Below are 24,767 nucleotides of genomic sequence, written 5' to 3'. Positions count from 1 at the left end.
TATTTTTCGTGAATGATATTCGTTCGATTTGAAAATATGTTTTGATTAACGGTTCTCCTGTTTATTGAGGAAGGTTATAAATTGTTAAATTATAAGATACGATTCTTTTTCTTGTTTTTTAGGATTAACGCCCTACAATAGTGTCGAATACGTTTCTTAGAGAGCAACAATAACCATAACTATCAAATTGACAAGTATAGAAAATCAATGCATATACAATTAGCAGAAAAATCGTTTAAATTACATTTGAAGTTGTATTACCTATACGTACATTTCTCAGTTAACAGCACTTCTAAAAATTATTTTGTTTTACGAATATTTCAGAACTTAAAAAATTTTTTCATTAACCATTTAAGAAAATATGAAAAAATATTTTGTCAATTGAGCTTTAATTTAGCCGCAAGCTTGGCGAGAAATCTACATTTGAATTGTTCACAAAATTTAGCATAATTTTTGTAAAATTTCGAACTATGCAAAGGTGTGTAGCGGTGTCTAAAAATTTATTTTGTTAATTAAGCAGAAAATGGAACACCAAAGCCTGCTCATGCTGATAGTAGCCATTTGTAATACTTCTGTCTGGTTTATTTTTTGAAGTTAAATTACTAACGTAAATTGTTATGCTGTTATTATTCTTCTTCTTTTGTTAACTGATAATAAAAATATCTTATAATTTCTGAAAAAAAATGTTCTGAAAGTTTAGCTAACTAAGAAAGTAAATAGCAAGCATATTCTAGCTGAAGTATATTGATAAGTAATTGCAGTATATCCATGATTACAACTTCAAAATATTCCGAAAAAAAAAAAATTTAAAAACTTAAATTTTTTAAATAAACAAAGAAACAATTAATCACACTTGAGTATAGTTTTTTCCGTTAAGATAAACCTAATTGACTTGTTATATTCGTATACGAAAACGAATCAGGCTTATGTATTTGTACTGTACCTGAACACGCTTGTGGTGGCAGAGGAAATATAAGCGTGGTGGAAGACTTGCGCCTGGCGACAGCGCAGCCCAGTGACTGGGGCTTGAAGCTGCGAAGCTGCTGCATGAAGTCGCTACACTCCATCAGCGCCACGTCCGCGAAGTGCAGGTCGCACAGGATTTGGTTCTTGAATCGGCGAGCGCGTTTCTAGCAAAAGTTAAATTTTGTTATATAAATCCACCATAAAAACTTATTAATCGGTATAATATATATAATAACGGCATCAAATTCAACGGCGCTAACTAGAATCAGCTCCTGTATCCGTGGCCCGAAGACAAACAAAATAAACAAGCTCAAACGCCTAGACAATAGCAAACACCTGTATGACCTATAAAAATGTTTGCTATGAGCAGGGATCGTGTCTCCAACGTGTCGTCTAACCATAATTTATCGTGTATAAGATTAGAGATAAAGAAGCATGGCTTTAATCTGTGAAAAGCTCACTGTATAATACATTAAGCTCCTTATAGAATAATCTAGTTAGCAGTAGTAGCAAGCGTATCAATTTACTCAAACAGATGCCGCTTATGAGTGCACTCCACGTCGATGTTCAATATCATAGTCTATATTTAATTAGAAATACCTAAGTATTAAAGCGTCATACGACATACACGTATAAAAGTATGTGTATGTACGTATATGTGCATGTATGAATGAGAGTGTGTATGTGTACCTATATATATAAAGAAAAAAAAGAGTATACGCCCAGGTTATATAAAATAAATGAAAAACATACAGATAATAAGAACAAATTCAAGCTATTGTAACAGAAAAATACCATCAGCGTTGTATCTGTCGATCATTATGCTTATATACTAACAGGAGATCCATAAATTATGTAGTCTTAATTTATGGATCTCCTGTAGTGTATAAGCATAATTATCATCATCATCTAACCAAGTTGTCATCATGAATGCCTGGTAACAATTGTTACGATTGGTAGAAAAACTATCAAGCAACCCGTCGTGGAGCAGCGTGATTAGGCTTTAGCTATTATCTAATATAGAGGCCTTTGTTCATATGTGGGCAGTGGTCTGTGTGAAATTGGGTCGTCTACTTAATACGTAAAGACGATTATAAGTATAAAAGTACAAAACGACAAACACTTGTAGAAATATTTTAAATTTAGTTTAAAAATAAATTTGTATGGATTACTGCACATTCAACAATGTAATTGTCTTTGCGATCTAATAAATTTCCTTAATTTAGGTTACGTTTTGCGATATTGCTGTTTTTGTATACCTTAGAATTCCGTACTGTACATATGACTTCTGTACTTCTGCCTACACACACACGCACACACACACACACACGCGCACACAAACACACACACACACACACATGAGTCTATCACAGTCTACTGCTGGACATAGGCCTCCACAATTTCGCACCAAAAATGGCGTGAACTCATCTCACTCAGGGTTGGTGACCGCAGGGCTGGCTTTGTCGCACCGAAGACGCTGTTACCCGTCTTCGGCCTGTGTATTTCAAAGCCAGCAGTTCGATGGTTATCCCGCGATCGATCGGCTTTTTAAATTCCAAGGTGGTAGTGGAACTGTGTTATCCCTTAGTCGCCTCTTACGACACCCACGGGACGAGAGAGGGTTACTATATTAGATAGATAGATAGATACTCTTTATTGTACACAACAACGATCAACACAATGACATATTACAATTACAAACAGTGTACAAAAGCGGTCTTATCGCTAGAGTAGCGATCTCTTATATATATATATATATATATATATATATATATATATATATATATATATAATTATATATATATATATATACTTACAATTACCTTAGTAAATTCAGTATTAGATCGACTTTCATTGGGTTAGATTTAACTCACTGACCTTCCCTCACATGTCACCTCACTCACATATAGACTGTACACATTATAAAATGAACATAGAATAAATGCAAAAATTTAGATATAGCGTTAAATAAATTGGCAATATTTGTATCCTTACAGGGTACAAACACTAACATTTATCAAAACAAGTAATTAGGGTGAGCGAGGCCAGCCTTTAGTGGCGCATTATTGAGATTCCTCTTGAGAAGGAACTTCTTTGAGATTGGTCTTAAAACTGTACGCAATACATCGTAACGTGGTCTATACATGTTATCAATTCGCAACAACAAGTCGCATTATTCCCATATAACGAGGATATAAGAATTAATGTATTAAAATAAAAACACTACAGTTTGATAAATAAAACAAAGACTAAATAAAGGATAATTTTGATATGAAAACAGTAATAATAAAAGTAAAGGTTTGTTAATATAGTCTTTCGTTTAAGTGCCTTTGCAATTGTATGATTATATGATCCTATTTTAATACATTGTTGTATGTACACATTGTTAAGACTAAGAGGTTTAACTAATAAAATCATAAAGACAGTATTGTTTACGTTTTCGTACAGGTTGTATTTCTTAAAAAAGGTTTTAAAGGTTTTAAAGGTTTTAACTGAGGTAGGGCACAGCAGGAATTTCCTGGTCAAAATATGGAGCAGCCCGACTGGGGTAGTACCTCAACCTTACAGAAGATCACAGCAAAATAATACTGTTTTCAAGCAGTATTGTGTTCCTGTTGGTGAGTAAGGTGACCAGAGCTCCTGGGGGGATTGGGGATTGGGTCGGCAACGCGCTTGCGATGCTTCTGGTGTTGCAGGCGTCTATAAGCTACGGTAATCGCTTACCATCAGGTGAGCCGTACGCTTGTTTGCCGACCTAGTGACATAAAAAAAAAAAAAAAGGTATATTTAATAATAATAATTTATCTCAAGGTATGTGAAAACGTAATTGTAAGTTACAGTACGGTCGGATAACTATTAAATAGTGGAATAACAGGCTGGACATTGAGTCCTTGGATGATAGAGTGTTAGCTGTGGTTCGATTACTAAATCAATAGGTCTAAATCTATGGACTTCTCTAGACGTGTTTTTTCATACATCCCAGTACATTCAAACTCTCATATATATGTTAAATAAAGTTCAACCAAAAATGAAAACTTTTATAGACATAAATATGAGCACAAAACATATTCATGATATATTTATAAATTATAATCGTTATTAATTATATTAATTTTTTTTTTAATCATTAAAAGACAAATAATTAAAAGGAAATAGGACAAGAACAGACAAGGACTAGTTCAGTGAGTGCAATAACTTCAAAACACATCTAAGTCATTATGTAGTAAAGTACAAACGATAATAGATTCATTAACATCGTGAGCTTTTGTAAACTAAGAAATAAAATACCTACAATCTTTTAAGTTGGCGAATTAACATATATTGAAGTAATTTTGCAAATAATCACAAAGAAGTTCAAAACTGAACGACGAAGGTGCGATACAAAGTCTTTTGTACGCATGAAGGAAAATAAGATGCAGTCCTTTAAAGCCAGGTCGCGGTATCTTGTATTTTTCTATGTATCTTGAAATTCAGAATATGGAAATGTTTGAATACGTTTATTTTGTGAAAAATATAAAGTTGTTCTCAATTTTAGAGATCATGTTAGGACGAGAGCGTGGTTTAGTGAAATTCATTTTTCACCGTCACATACTCCGTATATGTACAGTCTTTTGAAATTTTGTTTTAAAATGTTTTCAAAACTAGAAGTCCTTCGTCCGCGGCTCTAGATTTATGAAATATTTGATACACATAATTTGATAGATATTTTCACAAAATTCTTTAACAAATTTAAATACGAATTGAACTGTACATTTTTTTTAGTTTTGTTTGTTAAAACAAAGTCAAAAATATATATTTTTTCGTTAGTCTGTTTTACTTGCACTTATAACTTATTCCATCACACTTATTATATGTTATAAAATTTTATTGAGTTAGATATTCCCTTAAATGCTAGCGTTTAATTTAGCAGTGCAAAAGATATCAAATAATTTAATTTTGCATAAGGTATAGGATATCAAATAATATATGACTCAAAAATGGAGAAAATAAAAACGTAAAACAATCTTGGGTGTGTAGTTTCACTCGAAAACAAAAAATCGCGGGTGTGTCTAGCCTTGTATAAATAACTACATAGAATAGTGTAAAAGCGATTACTTATTCTTTTATGTATAATTTCTTTTTATGTAATATTATAATAGTATAATTTCTTTAGAGTATCACTTGATTTCCGGCTCTCTTACAATAGTATTTAATTTATTATAATAGATGTGACTAACATTGTGAAGAGGTGAAACAGTATTAGAGAATAGTAAAGAGAAATATTTTAATTATCTCTTGAATATTTCTATTACATTAATATCTTACGTAATCAAAACAAAATGAATTAGTAAAAATTTTCTTATATTTAATACCAAAAAAACGTTTTATTTGATCTTGAGTTGATTTTGAGTTGTAAAAATAGTTCTATTTTGATCTATTTTACTGTCATGTCTATAATACAAGTAGAGTACATTTCTTCGGAATAGTCTTGATGGAAATAAACTCATTCCAATTTAAGCTTTGAAGGCCGAGTCCAATAATTTTGAAATGACATATACAAGAAACGATAGGGGACGTATATTTGTTTTACCGTAACATTATCTTTTTTACTAGAAAATTTGTTCGATAAATAAAGGCCTCATTGAAATAGATATCTACGTAAATGTGTCAACCCTCGTCGGACAGGACGGGAAAACTTTTTTTAACTCGTACACGACATTCTCTATTTCTATCCTTATTTAGTTTTTATTTTTCATATGCAATGTTTTATTTTATTTCATGTTGTAAAATATATAAACTTGATTTGCCTATAAGTGTCTAACTGATAGGAAAAGGCCTCTCCTCTATACAGGAGATGAGTTTGAGTTACAAACAGAATCAGTCGCTATCGTGTCTATGATAACAATTGGGAACAAAGGCTTGACGTTCTCTCTTAGACAAAGTCGAAAGATCCAAAGGACAGACACCCAGACCAGAAATAAATATTTGTACAAATACAAATAGTAAGTCCCGAGTAGTAACCGAACCTACCACGACCGGCATCAAAACTCGCACCAATACACCGAAACAGTAGTAAAATGTATATTGAAGTATTATTTTGATGTTTGTGCCTCTAAATATGGGGAAGCCCTAAAATATACCGTACTAGCGATCCACCTCGGCTTCGTACGGTTGCAATACTGATATTAATATAAAATAAATATTTGCAATGTAAGCGCAAAAACAATGTGTTTATTTACGACATCACACAAGAAACCTCTAAAACTATCATTCTTTCTCTACCATATTATGTACGTATTATACATATAAACCTTTCTCTGGAATCACCCTATTTACTAAAGAAAACCGCATCGAAATACGTTGCATAGTTTTAAAGATCCACGCATACATATGGACAGACAGACAGCGGAAAGCGACTTTGTCTTATACTATGTAATGATTTATCGTATTGTGATCCTAGAGATAAAAGTAATCTCTATACCAAAATTGTTTATATGAATTGACTTTATGTTTACTGCTACGATCTTAACAGTTTGAACTTAATATTACATTGTTTATAAACTTCCGAAGAAATAATTTAAAAGTACATAATTATATAAATATACTACAAAAAATATCATCATCATTACTTCAGCATATCGCAGTCCACTGCTGGACATAGCCCCCCCCAAGTTCTCTTAAACTCATGTGTTTTATCCATAGTCACTAAGCTGTGCAAGCGGGTTGGTGACCGCAGGGATGGCTTTGTCGCACCGAAGACGCTGCTGCCCGTCTTCGGCCTTTGTATTTCAAAGCTAGCAGTTGGATGCTTATCCCGCCATCGGTCGGCTTTTTAAGTTCCGAGGTGGTAGTGGAACTGTGTTATCCCTTAGTCGCCTCTTACGACACCGACGGGAAGAGAGGGGGTGGCGTATTCCTTACTGCCGTAACCGATGAAATAAATATTATGTGGGACGTCAACTTTTGGATGTACGGATGATTGCAAAATAACGCGAGACTCACTGACGAAATAGGTTGTATTTTTTTATTATGTCAGGAAATTATTACCTTAGAAACCAACAATCATCTAACCCAACCTTCTTCAATTTTTTACAATAAACATTTCAACTCATTTTCATACATAATTTTGTTGATTGAAGGAAAAGGTTTGTTGGATTATTTTAATATTTTTTTTTATTTCTACCATAATAAATAATTTAATTTAATTTATTTTATTATATTAAAATAAATTAATTTTTGATGATTACAGAATTACTTCACTCTGCGAACGAAAAATATAACTTTGCGAACTAAAAATAACTTTCTTGGTAAATTCCGCGCAGACGAAGTCGCAGGGACAGCTAGTTATAATAAAAAGTTGGTTAATTAAATAAAAATATTAATTTGTACATAATTTGTCTAGGTGACATGACAAATTTACAAAGGTAGTTAAATTATTGGTATTTATAAAGTTACTAGCTGACTCCGCAAACGTTGTTTTGCCATATATGTTATTAACCCCATTAATCCCCTTTATAGTTTAGGGGTATGAAAAATAGATGTTGCCCGATTCTCAGAGCTACCCGATATGCATACAAAATTTCATAAAAATCGATCCAGCCGTTTCGGAGGAGTATTTTAACTAGCATTGTGACACGAGAATTTTATGTATATGATTTATCAATACCAACAATCCTGCAGGAAAAAATAAACGGTGAGTTTTTTTCTTTCATATTTACATGAAAGCATAAAGAAAACTAAATAAAGTTAAGAGGTAAAATGGGTCACTTAAAGCAAGTCAAACAATAAGTTTAATTAAAATGATGTCTGCCGGAAATAGCAAATATTGTCTTAGGGGTACTTATAATTTGAGTGAAAGGTTTGGGTAAGACAGCGGACTACTTCATAACTAAATAATGATAGATGAGATTCTGCTGTGTGGCTACGGTAGTAAAGAATATAGCCACCCTCTCTCTTTCCGTGGGTGTCGTAAGAGGCGACTAAGGGATAACACAGTTCCACTACCATCTTGGAGCTTATAAAGCCGATCGATGGCGAGATATCCTGCTGGTTTTAAAATATACAGGCCGAAGACAGGCAGCAGCATTTCCGGTGCGACAAAGCCATTTTTTGACACAAACTTGTGGAGGCCTATGTCCACAGTGGACTGTAATAGGCTGATGATGATGATGATGAAATTCCTTGTATCATATTGGTATATTATATGTATTTACACAATGAAAACTTGACCTAAGAAAATTAGAATATTATTTGATTGTAAAAAGGCTTTTTTTGAAAATAACTACAATGGTATATACCGACCAATTTAATTAATCTAATGCACATAAGACAACAAAAGTTCGTATGTTGTAGGAGCCTGTGAATGCTTTAGAAGAAGTTTTGTAGACTTCGTCCCATAACGTCTTTGCGGATTTGAGAACGTTTAATGAACATACTGTTTTTTTTTTCAAAATTTGCACCTTAATTTTCGTCATTTTATTTTACTAAAAATATTATGAAAATAACAGATATTCCGCAGGAGCAGCACGGGTTCACTAAGGGTCGTTCTACTCTCACCAATCTATCGGTATTCACAAATGAAATATTACAAAGTATGAGTGATCGCTTTCAGGTTGATCTAATTTTTACAGACTTTGACAAGGCCTTCGATCGCGTGGATCATGTCATACTTCTTCAGAAGCTATTTTCTTGGGTATTTGTGGAGACTTGCATCGGTGGTTCAAATCTTATATTATCAATCGATCTCAAGCAGTTGTCGTTGGCAGTAGTAAATCTAATTACACTACGATTAATTCCGGGGTTCCTCAGGGATCGTTGCTTGGGCCTTTGTTGTACTCTATAAATTATTAAATTATAGATTCATTTTATATGCCGATGACGCCAAATTTTACAAGAGACTTTTTCACGCAATATAACCGACTATTGTGGTACTTACAAATTTGAAGCTGCTACAATCAAGAAGGCTTCTTCTGTTGTTGACCTGGGCGTCACGTTGGATCAAAAAATGACATTCTCTGCACACATAGACCGCATACGAGATAAAAGCTATAAAGCCCTGGGATTTGTGATGCGGGTCTCGAGAGAATTCAATAACATAAATACAATTAAATTGCTTTATTTTTGCTGTGTCCGAAGTCTCCTGGATTATTGTTCTTCCGTATAGAATCCCCAGTATGTAACATATGTTCAGGGTTTGGAAAAAATTCAACGTAAATTTGTTCAATATTTAAATTTTCGCACTGGACATTGAGATTCGAAATATGATACCTCGTGTGCTCATTATAAAATTACCACCTTGGAAGATCGCCGTAACGTAGCGGATATGATGTTATTACATGACATCTGTTCTAATTCTATTAATTGCATTCAGGTAAGATCAGATATGTTACAGTTTTATACTCAAACTATAGCAGGAATTCATTAAGATGTCGACTGACACGACAGTATAACAAGTTGTTTTCTGAGATTGACCTTTTTTCTACATCTAGAAGTTCCTTGTAATAGAGAAACTTGCTAGCACATATGAATAATCTAGACACCCACTTTACACACCCACTTACATACAAATACACATCTACACATTATTGACCATGGATATTTTACATTTTATATTTCGCATTTTTATTGTTACTGTGTTTAGCTCAACTCATCTTTGTTTGCCTTAACTGTGTAACTTAAATAATGTAAAATCCGAAATTGGCTTTTGTTTGGATGCTCTGTATTGCTTTAAGAAACATAAAATGTAGCTGTGGATTTTTGTACAAATAAATAAATAAATAACGAAAGAACTATAAGATGGACTTAAATCCCACAATTCACAAGTTCTATTCACTATCTATTTTGAGGTACAGAATTTTAAGAATTTACTAAAGAAATGTATTTAAAGTAGTTGCTTTAAAGTATAGGCTCTTTAATACGTTATAAGTATATGTTAAACAAGTGCTAAAAAGCTTTGAAAATATTTTCCAGGTCTTTTGATACAAAATCGTTGACTGCCAGCCGATAATGCTTCTCCTTCACCTATATTATAATAGCTTCAGTTACTTCGAGTGATTGATTGATGTCACTATATATAGCAAAAGTGTATTCAGAAAATTAGATTTCAATAAAACTTTGAGATCATTAATGTCACTTGCCTTTGGAGAAGAATTACTAAAGATAGAGATAATATAGAGATAGGTTATATAAACTCATATCTGTACTTAATAATATAGCAGCAGCGTCTTCGGTGCGACAAAGCCATCCCTGCGGTCACCAAACCACCTGCCTAGTGTGGTGACTATGGGCAACACACATGAGTTCACGCCATTTTTGGCGCGAACTTGTGGAGGTCTATGTCCAGCAGTAGACTGCAATAGGCTGAAGTGGTGTGATCCTTTACTTTATACGAGAAATAATGGCTTATTTACGAAGTGATTTTAAGCAATATAGCATTAATCCTTATCAAATTAATTACCTTAAATAGGTTTAGGTTTAAAAATTATTTATTCTCATAAAGACACTTAAATCACTTAAACGAGAACACAATTAAAATAAAAACAAACAATTAACAGACATTCGTTGTCGTACTTACATTTTCAATGTAGAAAATAACACACAATTAAACACAAACCAATCAGATATCCTGGATCAATTAAAAAAACAAAAATATCACTACGATTTGAAAACCACTATTATTTCCCCATTCTACATACTCAGAAAGATATTTTTGTAATATAATGAGACCAGTCGCTTTGAATATATCGAACGAGTTAATATTTTTGATGTCTGAGGGTATCTTATTATAAAGACGCGCACCGTCATAATTATGTTATTGCGGTTTGACCGAACTTGATACGAGTTTTAGGCAAAACAATGAGACTCGCGCGTCGAGTGCAGCGGCGCCTAAATTTTTTGATTGTAGTTCGATAGGGACATTTTTACATATGAAAGTGCAGGGTGCTGTAATTATATTATTGTTTTATACTCATTAATTTAGTTTCGCGATAGATTATTTTAGTTGATATTCGAAATTTAAAATTAAAAAATATTTTTATTATTTTATTTTGTAGGACTTGTACTAGATCGTTCAATAAGTCCCGAGACTAACCTGGAAATGGCGCATATATTAAAAACTGTTTTGATTTTTAAAAAGTACTGGCTATCAATACAAGAATATGTGTCAAATTTTTAAAAATGGAACAATAAAATTATTGATTTTGAAACATTTAAGTGACGCTACGGTTGTAATTTCGATACAACGGAAAAAAACGAGTTTCGCGTGTTGATAAAACATTGTTTTTTAATGGGAAAAAATACCTTTGAAGCACAGAAATGGCTTATAAAATGTTATGCAGGATCAGCTCCCTCTAAAGCAACCATTTGTCGGTGGTATGCTGACTTCAAACGCGGTCGCATGGACACCAATGATGGGGAACGCTCAGGTCGTCCAAATGAAGCAGTGACTCAACAAAATATTAACCAAGTCCTCAAAATCGTATTGGAAGATCGGAAGGTAAAAGTGCGAAAGATAGCCGAGATAGTGAAGATTTCAGCTGGTAGTGTTTTCACTATTTTACATAAAAATTTGGCCATGAAAAAGCTTTTTTCTAAGTGGGTGCCGCATTTGCTTACAACTAATCAAAAGGAACAACGTATCAATGATTCAGAGCGATGTTTGGCGCTGATGAATCATAATAAAAAGGATTTTTTACGTCGGTATGTAACAATGGATGAAACCTGGATATACCATTTCACTCCGGAATCCAATCGACAGGCAGCGGAGTGGAGAGCGGCTGGTGAAAGCCGCCCGAAGCGTCCAAAGACTCAGAAATCGGCCGGTAAGGTTATGGCGTCTATATTTTGGGATGCGCATGGAATACTTTTCATCGACTACCTTGAAAAGGGGCAAAATATAAATAGTGACTATTACATGTGCTTATTGGAGCGATTGAAGTACGAAATTGCGGATAAACGGCCTCACATGAACAAAAAGAAAGTGGTGTTTCACCAGGACAACGCGCCTTGTCACAAGTCCGTGAGAACGATGGCCAAAATTAACGAATTGGGCTTCGAATTGCTTCCTCATCCCCCTTATTCGCCAGACTTGGCCTCCAGCGATTACTGGCTGTTTGCAGACCTCAAAAAAAATGCTTCAGGGTAAGAAATTTGACTCAAATAGTGAAGTTATCGCAGCAACGGAGGCTTATTTTGAAGCCAAAGACAAATCGTTCTACACACATGGGATAGAAAAGTTAGAAAAGCGTTGGAGGGACTGTATCGCTCTTGGAGGAGACTATGTTGATGAATAAAAATTAATTTTATAAAAAAGACCTTTTTTTAGTACTTAGTCTCGGGACTTATTGAACCACGATTTATCCAATCGTGTTTTGACAGTACTTCCCCAGATTCCGATAATAAATGTGGTTTTATTAGAGAATTATAAATTGTGAAACATAATTTACGTGGTATGCACCGAACATTAATTCGTAAGGAGGCATGGAGTGATATTAATTTACTTATTAAGTGATTAATGTGAACGTTCCATGTGTAAATCAACATATCTTTCATAAGTTTTTTTTGTAAAGGTCTGTTATTTATTGTGAGAGGTGTGTCATTTGGTATCAGTTTATTTTTAGCTTTGAATAGTATATAGCTAGTTTTAGAAATGTTAATAGTCAATAGATTGTACTGAAGCCACTCATGAAGGACATCGAGATCGTATTGGGCCTGAACTATTAGATCGTGAATTGACGAACCAAAGTAAAATAGGCATGTGTCATCAGCGTAGAGAGTGATATTACCGCTAAGTTTGTGCATGTTATTAATATACTAAGAAGAGTAGAGGGCCTAGTATCGATCCTTGTGGAACGTCATAGGATATGGGGTAGTGGGGAACGTTGGAAGTTACTATCAATTTTTACTATCTGTAATATGTTCTTAAGGTACGATTCAAACATTTTTAAGGCTTTACCGACAAGAACAATGACTTCCAGTTTCCTTAACAGCAATTTGTGACTGTCGATGTCAAAGGCCTTTTTTAAGTCAATGAATAATAAAAACATTGTGCATGTAATATAGATTATAATCCCTTACTATAAAATTGTACGTTCCTAAATAAAAAAAAATAAAAAAAAAAAAAATGGTAGTAAAATATTACTTACTTGATTGGGTCCAGTGAGGTTTAACCCACAAGAGTTGCAACGAAGACATTCCTCGTGGTAGTGGTTGTTGTCGTACAATGGGGACGGTTCTGGAACATTCGTGTTATATAAATAGTAAGAATTTAAAAACAGTTTTATGAGCGATTTATTTGCTTTTGAAATCGTGGAAATTATGTAACAAAGAATAGCCTATAGATCCGGGTCTTCAGTAATCTATACTAATATTATAAAGCTAAAGAGTTTGTTTGTTTGTTTGAACGCGCTAATCTAAGGAACTACTAGTAAGAACTTCTTTCAGTATTAGATAGCCCATTTATCGAGAAAGTCTATATATCATCACGTTAAAACAAATAGAAGTGTGATGATCCACTTGAACACGTGAACAATGTTCCAAATTCAGTTTTTTTTTTCCTTTTGAGAGCTTCCGCTTCGTGCGTTGCACTTTTGAAAAAATTATGTATCACAGAATTATTCCTATTCCACGCGGACGAAGTTGCGGGTAGAAGCTAGTCTAGTATATTACAGAAAACTGAGCAGAATTATCACAACTATGCATTTATTCTTAAAAATTCTTGCGTTTACAATATGTATTTTTTTGCATATACGGAATACAAAGACGTAAACTAAAATGTTCATTAATTTACCACAAATTTTAGAGATTCCTAATTAAGTCACAAAATCAAATCAAATCTTATTATAATTAGCTATCTAAAGTTTAAGTTTATTTGATGATTATGATATATTTCCAAAGATCTTCAATACAGATACAATCTTTATTAATTTTACATTTTACTTAAACGCCGAAGTTTCGTAATTTCGAAATTTCGTAAAAAGTAATTTAAGACAAATTGCAAAAAGATAATTTACGAAGACCCACTAAAGCGCTAACTACATCCGTGCATGACAAAGAAGCGTAACTTCTGATTGTCATTTATATTAAATTGCTTGTTTAATGGCTTTCCGATATCAACTGAGCATAGATTATTTTTTTAAATAATAAGGTTAAGGTTAAAGAATTTTATTCTCAAAAAGACAATGCCACTTACATGAGAACAACATACCTACTACAATAAAAGTAAAACATACATATCGTCGTCTTATAATCCTAGTGCTCAGTTAAAGAATATTTTAAATTGTTTTTTCTAACAATAAAGTATTATTGAGAATATTTTGCGAAAGCCGAGATTTAAATTCGTTAATTTAGTTTACATCTTTTATTTGACATAGTAATTTGTTGTAAAATTGTGGTCCTTCGAATGTGATATCCCTTTTGGCAAATTTCGTCCTAGTCGTAGGCAGAACCAAGCTGCTGCAAAGCTGGGTCATCGATTGCTGCACTTCGTGATACGTTTTATAAAGGACAAATTTGGACGCATAGATTTATTGATATTTTTTTAAAATTAAAATAGAGGAATTATGTATATAAAGTTGTCGAAGGTTCATGATTTTAGTTTCTTTATAATTTTAGGTGTAGATGTAATATGGAGATCGAAATAGTATTTTTATTATTTTATTTTGTATTCTTTGAAGCTGTTGTAATTTTGTTTTGGAGACATTACCCCATACTTCAATCAAATATAACAAATGCGACTTAACCAACGAGTTGTATATAGAATGGCGCAATGTTGGAAGGATGCACTGAGAATAAGAGAAAAAAAAAAAATAGAAGGGAAATAATACGAAAATTTATATTTTTTATGTAAGGAATTTGTTATATTAACTTTTAAAATTCGTCATTTTTGTACAAACAAAAACACATAAAAGCGTAAAATAATATTGTCTTCTTTTATTCAGAAATTATATATATTTCCGAAAATAATATATATTTCTGTGAAAAAAAAATTATACATATTTCTGAGGTCACCAACCCGCCTGCCCAGCGTGACAGACGCGTAATGACTATAGGCAACACACACGAGTTCACGCCATTTTTGGCGCGAGCTTGTAGAGGCCTATGTCCTGCAGTGGACTGCGGACAGGCTGAAGTGATATATATTTCCGAGGTATATAAAAAATCCAGTCTCTTTTTAACAAGTAGACGCTCCACATTCAAATTCTATATTGTAAAATGTTTCTATGATTAATGTTAAAAACATCTTAAAACGAAAATAACAAAAATTACATCATGAATAATCTAATAATGCGTTGTAAGAAAATCGCTGTTTTAAGAATGTCAATAGAGGGACCTGAAATCTGTAATCACCATTTGTTGGGTTTATGGACGACTGATTTACTAAGCTAGATTATATTTTTAATAGATTCAAAATGAAAAATGCGAAAATAGATTTCAATCTATTTTCAAAGAAACAAAAAATGTAAGTAAACAATAAAGAACTGTGTGTGCCAAATTGCTTGCACGCCTTAAAAGTGCAAGTGTTCTCCCTTGGCTTGCTGCCTATTAGTAGAGTTGAAAGAATTGCCAAGTAGTAAAATTCTCAAAATTCGAACTCGTATATAGGTGTGTCACTTATAGAAATCCATTGAATCCACTGATCCGTAAGAAAGAGTAACAAAAGATTATTATTATTATTATTTATTATTTATTAAAAGCGTTAAAACTATTACATTCCAGTTTATTACATGTGTATAAATAAAAATGAATGTTGCTAAGCGCATAACTCAAGAATGGCTCGACCAATTCGGCTTATTTATATTTTTATCTTCCTTAAGACCCATGGAAGGTTATAATACACAAAAAAAATTTTAAAAGTTTAATGTTTACCATTAACATTTGACAGAACGAAGTATGTCTGGGCAGCTAGTACTTAATAATTATAAGAGTAAAATTATTTAAATAAAAATATATTGCACGCTATAATAACTTACAGCAACACTTACATTTGATACCCATATTGTAAGAAAACATAAAAAATGTAGTCCGTCTTTAAAAGTCCGCCATATTGGCTTTTAATATAGTCACATTATTTTTCGAGTTACTCTCAGCAAAACCTTACTATTACACAGTATTCATATAGTAAGAGTGCATAAAAAACAACTAGTCTGCCATCTTTAAAAGTTTTCTAAATTAGATTCAGAATGACGTAATTTCATGTTTCGAGCTATTCTTAGGCAGTTTTTTTATTTGATACCCATATTGTAAGAGTGTATTAAAAAGAACTGCTCTGCCATCACATAGCTAAACATGCATTATCATCCAATATAAACGTGTATATAAAATTTCAGCTGAATTGTGCTTTTAATGTGAATATATGCTTCAAAATTGAGTTGCAAGATTCCACACTAACAAACATTAGCACAGCAGTAAATTTCCTGCTCAAAATATGGAGCAGCCCGACAGGGGTAGTACCTCGACTTTACAGAAGACCACAGCTAAATAATACTGTTTTCAAACAGTACCTATTGTGTTCCTGTTTGTGAGTTAGGTAACCAGAACTCCGGGGGGGAGGAATCGGGGATAGGATCGGTAACGCGCTTGCAATGCTTCTGGTGTTGCAGGCGTCTATAAGCTGCGATAATCGCTTACCATCAGGTGAGCCGTACGATTGTTTGCCGACCTACACACATCAGCCTATCGCAGACCACTGCTAGACATAGGCATCCCCAAGTTCGCGCCAAAAATGCCGTGAACTTATGTGTTTTGCCAATAGTCACCACTGGGCTGGCGGGTTGATGACTGCAGGGCTGGCTTTGTCGCACCGAAGACGCTGCTACCCGTCTTCGGCCTGTGTATTTTAAAGCCAACAGTTGGATAGTTATCCCGCCATCGGTCGGGTTTTTAAGTTCCAGGGTGGCAGTGGAACTGTGTTATTCTTAGTCGCCTCTTACGACACCCACGGGAAGAAAGGGGGTGGCTATATTCTTTGCTGCTGTAACCTTAAACCACACTTATTTGCCTTCCTAGTTACATATATAAAAAAAAAACATAGGTTGCAAGTTAAATAAAAACTTTAAAAAACCAAAACAAATAAACACAATAAAAACTACCAACAAATTTTATTAGTGTACTAAACTCTCGGCGGTTGACACGGGCGCTGGTATCTTGCGCGGGCGGCCTTACGGGGGTGTTGCTTTAATGTGGCGAAAAAGTAAGTTTAGCTCAGTGTCGGAGGTGCGGTGTAAAAGTGATCGGTTAACGGCTATTAGAATAGAACTGGCGGATCGCCCGCTATTAGTGTTCAGTGCCTATATGCCGACAGATACGGCCGATTATCATAATATTATAGAATATACGGAATGCCTTAGTGAGGTTGCGGCAATTGGTCAGGAATGTGACATTGACTTAGTGTTTGTGCTGGGTGACTTTAACTCACACCCAGGAGCTCGGTTTGGAGAAGAGCTAAAGAATTTTTGTACGGAACAGAATTGGAAGTGCGCGGACATTGAGATTTTAGGACTGAACTCGAATTCACACACGTATGTAAGTGACATTTCCTATACTAAACGTTGGTTGGACCACTGTGTAGTGTCGGAGGCGGGATGGAAAGCAGTTGTAGATGCTAAAATACACTATGATGTTTACTGGTCAGATCATTACCCATTACAAATTAAATGTAATTTAAGTACAATTAGGAGTGAGTTTGTTTGTAATGATACTAATGAAAATAATGATGTTATATGGGGGGAAAGAAATTTGGAAGAGATAGAATTATATCATGAGCAGTGCGATATTTTGTTAAAACATATAGAGTTTCCTGAGGTGTTAAATCAGTGTAGTAATATTAGTTGTTGTAATCAGGAACATAGGATTATTATTGATAGTTTGTATAGTAATATTGTTAATGTATTAAAAATTGCATCTAGTCGAAGCTGTAATAAAAATAAGAATAAGAGGAAAAAACATGTTGTAGGATGGAACAAGCACGTTAGGTTAGCACACCGGGACGCGCGATGTGGGTTTCAGGACTGGGTTCTATATGGTAGGCCTAAAACGGGAGATATATATAACAACATGGTCTATACTAGAAAAGTTTTTAAGGAAAGATTGAAATGGTGCCTAGATAATAAAGAACAGATACAAATGGACATGATAGCTTCACATCATTGTAATAAAGACTTTGGGAAATTCTGGAAACAAACGAGTAAACTGAATCCCAGGTCGCGAGTTCCGGTTAGTGTGAACGGTGTTAGCGAGCCCTCTGAAATTGCAGAGCTCTTTAAAAACCAGTTTAAAGTAGAATCTGTACTTGTTCCATCGGAGGAATATTCATTGAATCTGGGAGATGATTCCAAGTTAGTTGAACAGGTGGTATTTTCTGAGGTGGAGGTAAAAGCAGCTATAAAGAGCATAAAGCGCGGAAAATCACCTGGACATGACTCCCTAAGCATTGAACATGTACAGTATGCAGGTGAGCATATGTCTAAGGTACTGGCGTTGTTTTATACTGCTTGCGTGTGTCACTCATACCTACCTGAAGAAATGATGAGGACCCTGGTGGTACCTATTGTGAAAAACCGTACAGGGGATGTCTTTGATAGACGTAACTATAGACCCATATCATTAGCCACCATCATTGCAAAAATACTGGACAGTATGCTCAGTAGCCGATTGGACACGCATCTAAATCTGCATGACGCACAGTTCGGATTTAGACCCGGACTGTCCACTGAAAGTGCAGTGCTGTGTCTTAAGCATACTGTCCAATACTATACGAACAGGAACACACCAGTTTATGCGTGTTTCCTGGACCTTTCAAAGGCGTTTGATTTGGTGTCTTACAATAAGCTGTGGCATAAATTAAAGACAGAGACCACACTACCTGAAGGCCTTATACGTCTATTAAAGTACTGGTACGGTAACCAGAATAACATTATTAGTTGGGCGGGCTCGCTGTCGGAGCCATACAGGCTGGAATGTGGGGTGAGGCAGGGAGGAGTGACCTCGCCGAAGCTTTTTAGCTTGTATGTGAACCGTCTGATTGAGGAGCTGAGCAGCACCAAAGTCGGATGCTCTATAGATGGTACATTTGTTAACAATATAAGTTACGCTGACGACATGGTGCTGCTGAGCCCTTCAATCAAAGCCCTTAGAAAATTATTAGGGATCTGTGAGAGGTATGCAGTGGCTCATGGCCTTAGGTATAATCCTGAAAAGAGCGAAATGCTTATATTTAAAGCAGGTAATAAATGTTATCCCACAGTACCGTCGGTAACAATAAGTGGCACTTCGCTTAAAATAGTAACAAAGTTCAAGTACTTGGGGCATTGGGTAAATGCTGACCAGAGCGATGATATGGACATGGAACGGGAACGTAGGGCGCTGGCGGTCAGAAGTAACATGCTTATCCGCAGGTTTGCAAAGTGCACAAATGAAGTTAAAATAACTCTATTCAGAGCATACTGTCAATCTTTTTACACTTGCAGCCTGTGGATTAAATATACTAAGAAGGCCTACAGCGTCCTGCGTGTCCAGTATAATAATGCGTTTAGGGCGCTGTTGGGGCTCCCGCGACACTGCAGTGCCTCGGGGATGTTTGCAGAGAAGCATACAGATGGCTTTTATGCAATTATGCGTAAGCGTGTGGCATCTCTGTGGAGGCGGATACGCGCGAGCACAAACAGCATCCTGCGTACAGTTGCGGACCGGTTTGACGGATCCATAATAAGGCATTGGATCACCATGCATGTTATGCCGTCGGACCGAGCCGCTAAATAAATTAATAACATTAGCATGATAGGTACATATGATATGGATGAAAGCCACGAAGAGTGAAAGGAGGATTGAATGATACTGATTAACTTGATATATATATTTTTTCATGTCTATTTTGTGTTCTGTGTGTTTTAATTCATTGTATTAAACTCCTTAATTATAAATTGTTAATAGTGATAATGAAATGGTAAATAAATTAATAATTAAATTATAATTCACATACATATAATATTTAAAAAAAGGAATGCACATTTTAGTTGTTTTAAAATTGTTGTTATTATTAAGAAATATTATTATAGTTATTGTTAATTCAAAATTTATTAAAATGTAATTATTTAATTATTTAAATGTAATTGTACTAACATTACATTATAAGCATCATTGTTACTAATACTATATGGGCTAGTCCCGAAATAAAGATTATTATTATTATTATTATTATTATTAAACGTACGCAGCATAGGACAGGTCATAATTAAAGCGATCGTGGCCGTAAAGTGCGTTGTAAATAGGTATTTTATTTTCTATACTGTTACGATACGATAACGTTTATTTCAGCGTTACAGTCGTTTTGCTGTAAAAAAAGCTCTTTATTTCTTTAACGTTCTGCCTGAACGGTTATTATTTATTATAGAGATGTATCTCATTTTTATATTCTTCCTGTTTTATTACTTTACATTACTCTACTTTTGTTATTATTAAGTCATTATTAAGACTCGAAATTTCTCTTTTATAGGACTTAAAAAGAATGTTTTTTTTTTCGTATTCCGGCTACACAATAGTATGATTGATTAAGTCTTAGCCCGGCTGTCATAATGAGTGGTATAAAGACTAGAGCGGAATGGAATATTAGAAATATACATAAATATTCAAACCTACTGACAGACAGACACAATTTACTTTTGTCAATCTATACAAATAAATAAAATTAGAGTTATTGTTTGTAATATTAAAATAACAGCTTTTGTGTATGTGTACATGGTACATATACCATTTTTTTTTCAATTTTTTCTCTGTCTGTCTGTCTGTTCCGGCTAATCTCTGAAAGGGCTGGGCTGATTTTGACGGGACTTTCACTGGCAGATAGCTGATGTAATAAGGAGTAACTTAGGCTACTTTTATTTAGAAATTTATTTATTTTATAACTCTGCGAACTGAACAATAACTTTTTTGTTAAAATCTAATAATAATATAATAATTATATAACAAAACATTTGGCTGTAACTTTTGACACGCATAAGCAGTCACACAAAAAACATCGTATATAAAAACAAAATATATCAAAAGTATTGCTCAAAAAAGGATAATCAATTTAATTATTATCATATTTCACGTTTGTACTAGGCATTTTTCAATATGCCGAACATTAAGAACAATGACAGTCATAGCCGCATGACCATGATGATAAAAATTAAATATTTATTATACTCGATATGATGAGCCGATACTCATAATATTAAAACGTGTAATTTTATAGACGTAGAATAAAAAAAAAAAAAAAAACGTGAGGTTTCCAAATTCTTTGAATCGTTGATATTGTCAGTTTACCTCTTGTTCGATGAAGTAAAACGTAGGTAAACAGTGAAATATCCGTGTTAATTCTAAGACACGTATGTTCGCCAATTTGCAGTGGATCAGCGTGACAAATTAAGTTTCAATCCCTTTCCTTAATAGAACAGAATGCCTCCGGCAGTGGAAAAGTACGACACAATTACGTGACGTTTAGGTTACATTAACCATAGTTAATCAAATAGGTTATTTCAAACGTTAAAAACACTTCTAATCAAAAATTTATCGTTATAGTTTCTAGTCAATATAATAATTTTTAAGTTTACAGACATGTTTACTTAAATACTTTTATGTCTCTAGTTTATTAATTAACTATTTTATAATTTCGTCTTCAATCATCTTTTAGGAAATTTTAATCAGATGGAAAGAATATATTATTAATACTACAACATGTAAACTACCTTTGATTAACCTATATACGATAAAAATTAAATCATCGTCTGTATGTCGATCAATTAGATTGACAATGGATATTGCCTGAAACTGTTTGATTCATTTTAATCATACGTTTGTGTACTGATGACTTGATGGTTATACGATGTTTTTTTGCGTTACATTATGAGTGTGATATTGTTACTCTGTATGATTAATTAATAATTCTGTATGAATAATAATTTTAATCATTTTCCCTTATACTGGCTATCAAATAATTAATTATTTTGTTTCTGGTTATGATGTAGTATACATCTGCGAGTCAATATTTTTCGATTATTCTGTTTTAGATATTTAGTTTTACCTTTTCGAAGTAAGACTTCATAATGACTTTATCAATGAATTAATTTTCGTTCCACCAAGAAGGAAGTATGAGTATATAAATATATATTTTAATAATGGAAGCCATCTAACTTTCGAACCATATAAACGCTACAATCAATATTCGCTTTAATAATAGATATTTATTTATAGATAAAAATCTGCGTTACGTCGATAATAACACAAATGTAAATATATCGAGTGTTCTACCGTCTTAGAAAGGTTTATAAATGACAATGGAATCGGAAATTTACGTGGAAATACTATGTGATACTTTCCTCAGGAGAACAACTATCGGAATGTAAATTAAAACCTATTAAAACATTCTTTGACGGTTCGCAGGAAAGTGGATATAAGGTGCCAATCAAACCACTAATTGCAAATTCATGCGACGTTTCGATCCTTTATTGGATCATCATCAGGCATCTTTACATGTAGCAGTCAATCGACATCTCTTCATTAAAGTTCTTTCATTATGTAAGATTCTAAATCCAAATGCACTATATAGTATTTCTAAGTTACGTTTAAAGCTGTATTATATGAATTTTGAAAATTTATACTAAAACATTTAAATTTAAATAGGTAACAATATGCACAATTTCAAGTTATTAAGTTTGTACATTTTCAAGGCATCTAATTCTCAGAACTTGACTATTTAACTGCATCTTTACATATATTTTTTTATATATAATTTCTTTCTTCCTATTTTAATTTTTTTCCTACATGTATTTTTCTTCATATTTAAAAAATAAATAAAAATTATATGTAACATTGAAGAAAAAAGAAGTTTATATAGAGAAGTAGTGGAGAATGCATATTTTTTTTAATTATGCAAAAAATATATTAAATCAATAAAATAAATTACACAGACTACCATATTGACACCTATACCACCATACAAATACCACCTATTTGACACACACACGCATATTTACTATTTTGTTTATTGTAATAGAAATATAGTGTTTGACAACAGAACCTTAATAATGTTCAAACTGATAATTTAAATTAATTATGGTCGAATTTCAAGCTCTCGGTGTCCAATAGTGTCTTTTTATTTAACAGTTGTTTTGAATAAGATATTATCACGAGAAAAACCGTCGTCATCGATGTTGAATGCTACAATACCGCTACGAGGGAACTTTAAATAGAGATAGCTGTACCATCAAGTAGTAAGTGTAAACATGTAAATATTTTTTTTAATATACTACTTTATAATATACTTATTTAAAAAAAGAACCATATGGTCTACTTGATGGTAAGTGGTCGCCGTAACCCATGGATGTCTTCTACATCAGCTACAGTACATGCACGTAGTCAATTTTTTTATCTATACACGCTTAAAGAATAGTCCCATATCATTGTCCTGAGGGAAAACCTCGTCTAGAAATTCATTCTACTACCGAGTCGTTTACGGGAACATAATTTAAGAAAAGTGTTTTATTATTCATTAATTAAATTTTAACATGTCGCTACGAGCTTTCGTAGCAATATTACGTTAGAGTGCTATAGACGTTTGTTTAATCAAGTTGTACAAAAGAAGAACATAGTATAAAGCGAATTTATTATCAATAATTGTGATTTTAGAATAAACGTTTTAAAATCCATTGTGATTGATTTAAAATATATTAAATTTTATTAAAATTATGTTTAAATTTTATTTAAGACTAATATTGTTTAGTGAATTACACTTTAATGAAATATGATAATGATGTATTCTATTTGAATATAAAAAATAAAAGTTGAAAAAACATATTTTATAATTTCTAGCATCTCCATGTCAAAAGTTAAAACGGAAATAATTTTTACAATACTTTTCGCGTATTGACTTTAAAGAAAATATCCTTGTACTACGTTTGTAAAAGGGCTAATTATAATTACAATAAAATTAGACTTGTTTTTTATTTGTTATTTTGATTTCTTTCTTGATCTTTACTAAAAACCTATTGTGATACTTTTCGAACGGATACAACGTAAATATTTTAACTTTCACTTACCATAATTTGTCGCTTTAAAAAAGCACTCGTCGAACAATATTGTATTTAAAAAATTTAATCTTTTGTTTATTTATTTATTTTATTTTATCATTTGGTGTTTTTATTTAATTCTAAAATATGTACTAATTCTATAATATTTCTATGCTTCTCGCGATAGTGTTTATCTAACGTCACACCTTTACACTGTCTTTAAGAGAATTGGAGAACCACACCACTTGTACAATTAAATCAAAAATATTTTTTAGTAAAAGTCAAAAATATAGTAATATTCGCGATTTATATTCGATGATAGTCCCGGACCAATTTCAATAAACTGATTCGTTGTAGAGGCAAAGTCGACCAATATTGGTCCACAAATATTTACTAGCAATTTTTAGCTGTCAATGTAATGTTGTAGAGGTTATTCGTTGTGTGCGGTACGTCACTTTCGTTTTAGTAAACATGGCAGCGTTAGTGGGCAACAGATGACAGGGCGCGGGCGGGCGAGCCTGCGCCGGGCGACCGTGTTCATCTCATCTCGTTTTCGAGGTCCGCGCGGACGCGCTGCTAGTTCAAAGTGGCTGCTCAAGAATAGCCCGCCCAAACCTATGTAGAGGGCGCCACGTTAGGATAGTCTCTCATGGCAAAGAAGCCACTCGCTAGTACCTTTCTCTGTCGATAAAGCAGTCTTCACATGCTACTGTGTAAGCGAGACATCAAAACTTGGCGTGAATCGATTGGACGCTGCAAATAGGCAGGGAGCGAGCACGT

At 33.5% G+C, this 24,767-nt stretch overlaps 1 protein-coding gene across 1 annotated transcript in view; it reads right to left on the bottom strand.

The window, feature by feature from the left end:
• LOC123661238 overlaps positions 1–24,767 on the bottom strand; it is a 104,685-nt gene that overhangs the window by 75,488 nt on the left and 4,430 nt on the right. Inside the window, exons 4-5 of the mRNA XM_045596224.1 lie at positions 13,089–13,177; positions 944–1,130 (exon numbers count right to left, since the gene is read on the bottom strand). Coding sequence (XP_045452180.1) covers positions 944–1,130; positions 13,089–13,177 — 276 coding nt within the window. The remainder of the gene's footprint in view (positions 1–943; positions 1,131–13,088; positions 13,178–24,767) is intronic.

The sequence above is a fragment of the Melitaea cinxia genome, chromosome 16 (genome assembly GCF_905220565.1).
Source record: "Melitaea cinxia chromosome 16, ilMelCinx1.1, whole genome shotgun sequence".
NCBI classification, from domain to species: Eukaryota; Metazoa; Arthropoda; class Insecta; order Lepidoptera; family Nymphalidae; genus Melitaea; species Melitaea cinxia.
Note: the sequence above shows the minus strand (reverse complement) of the source record. Positions and strands in the feature narration are given on the sequence as shown.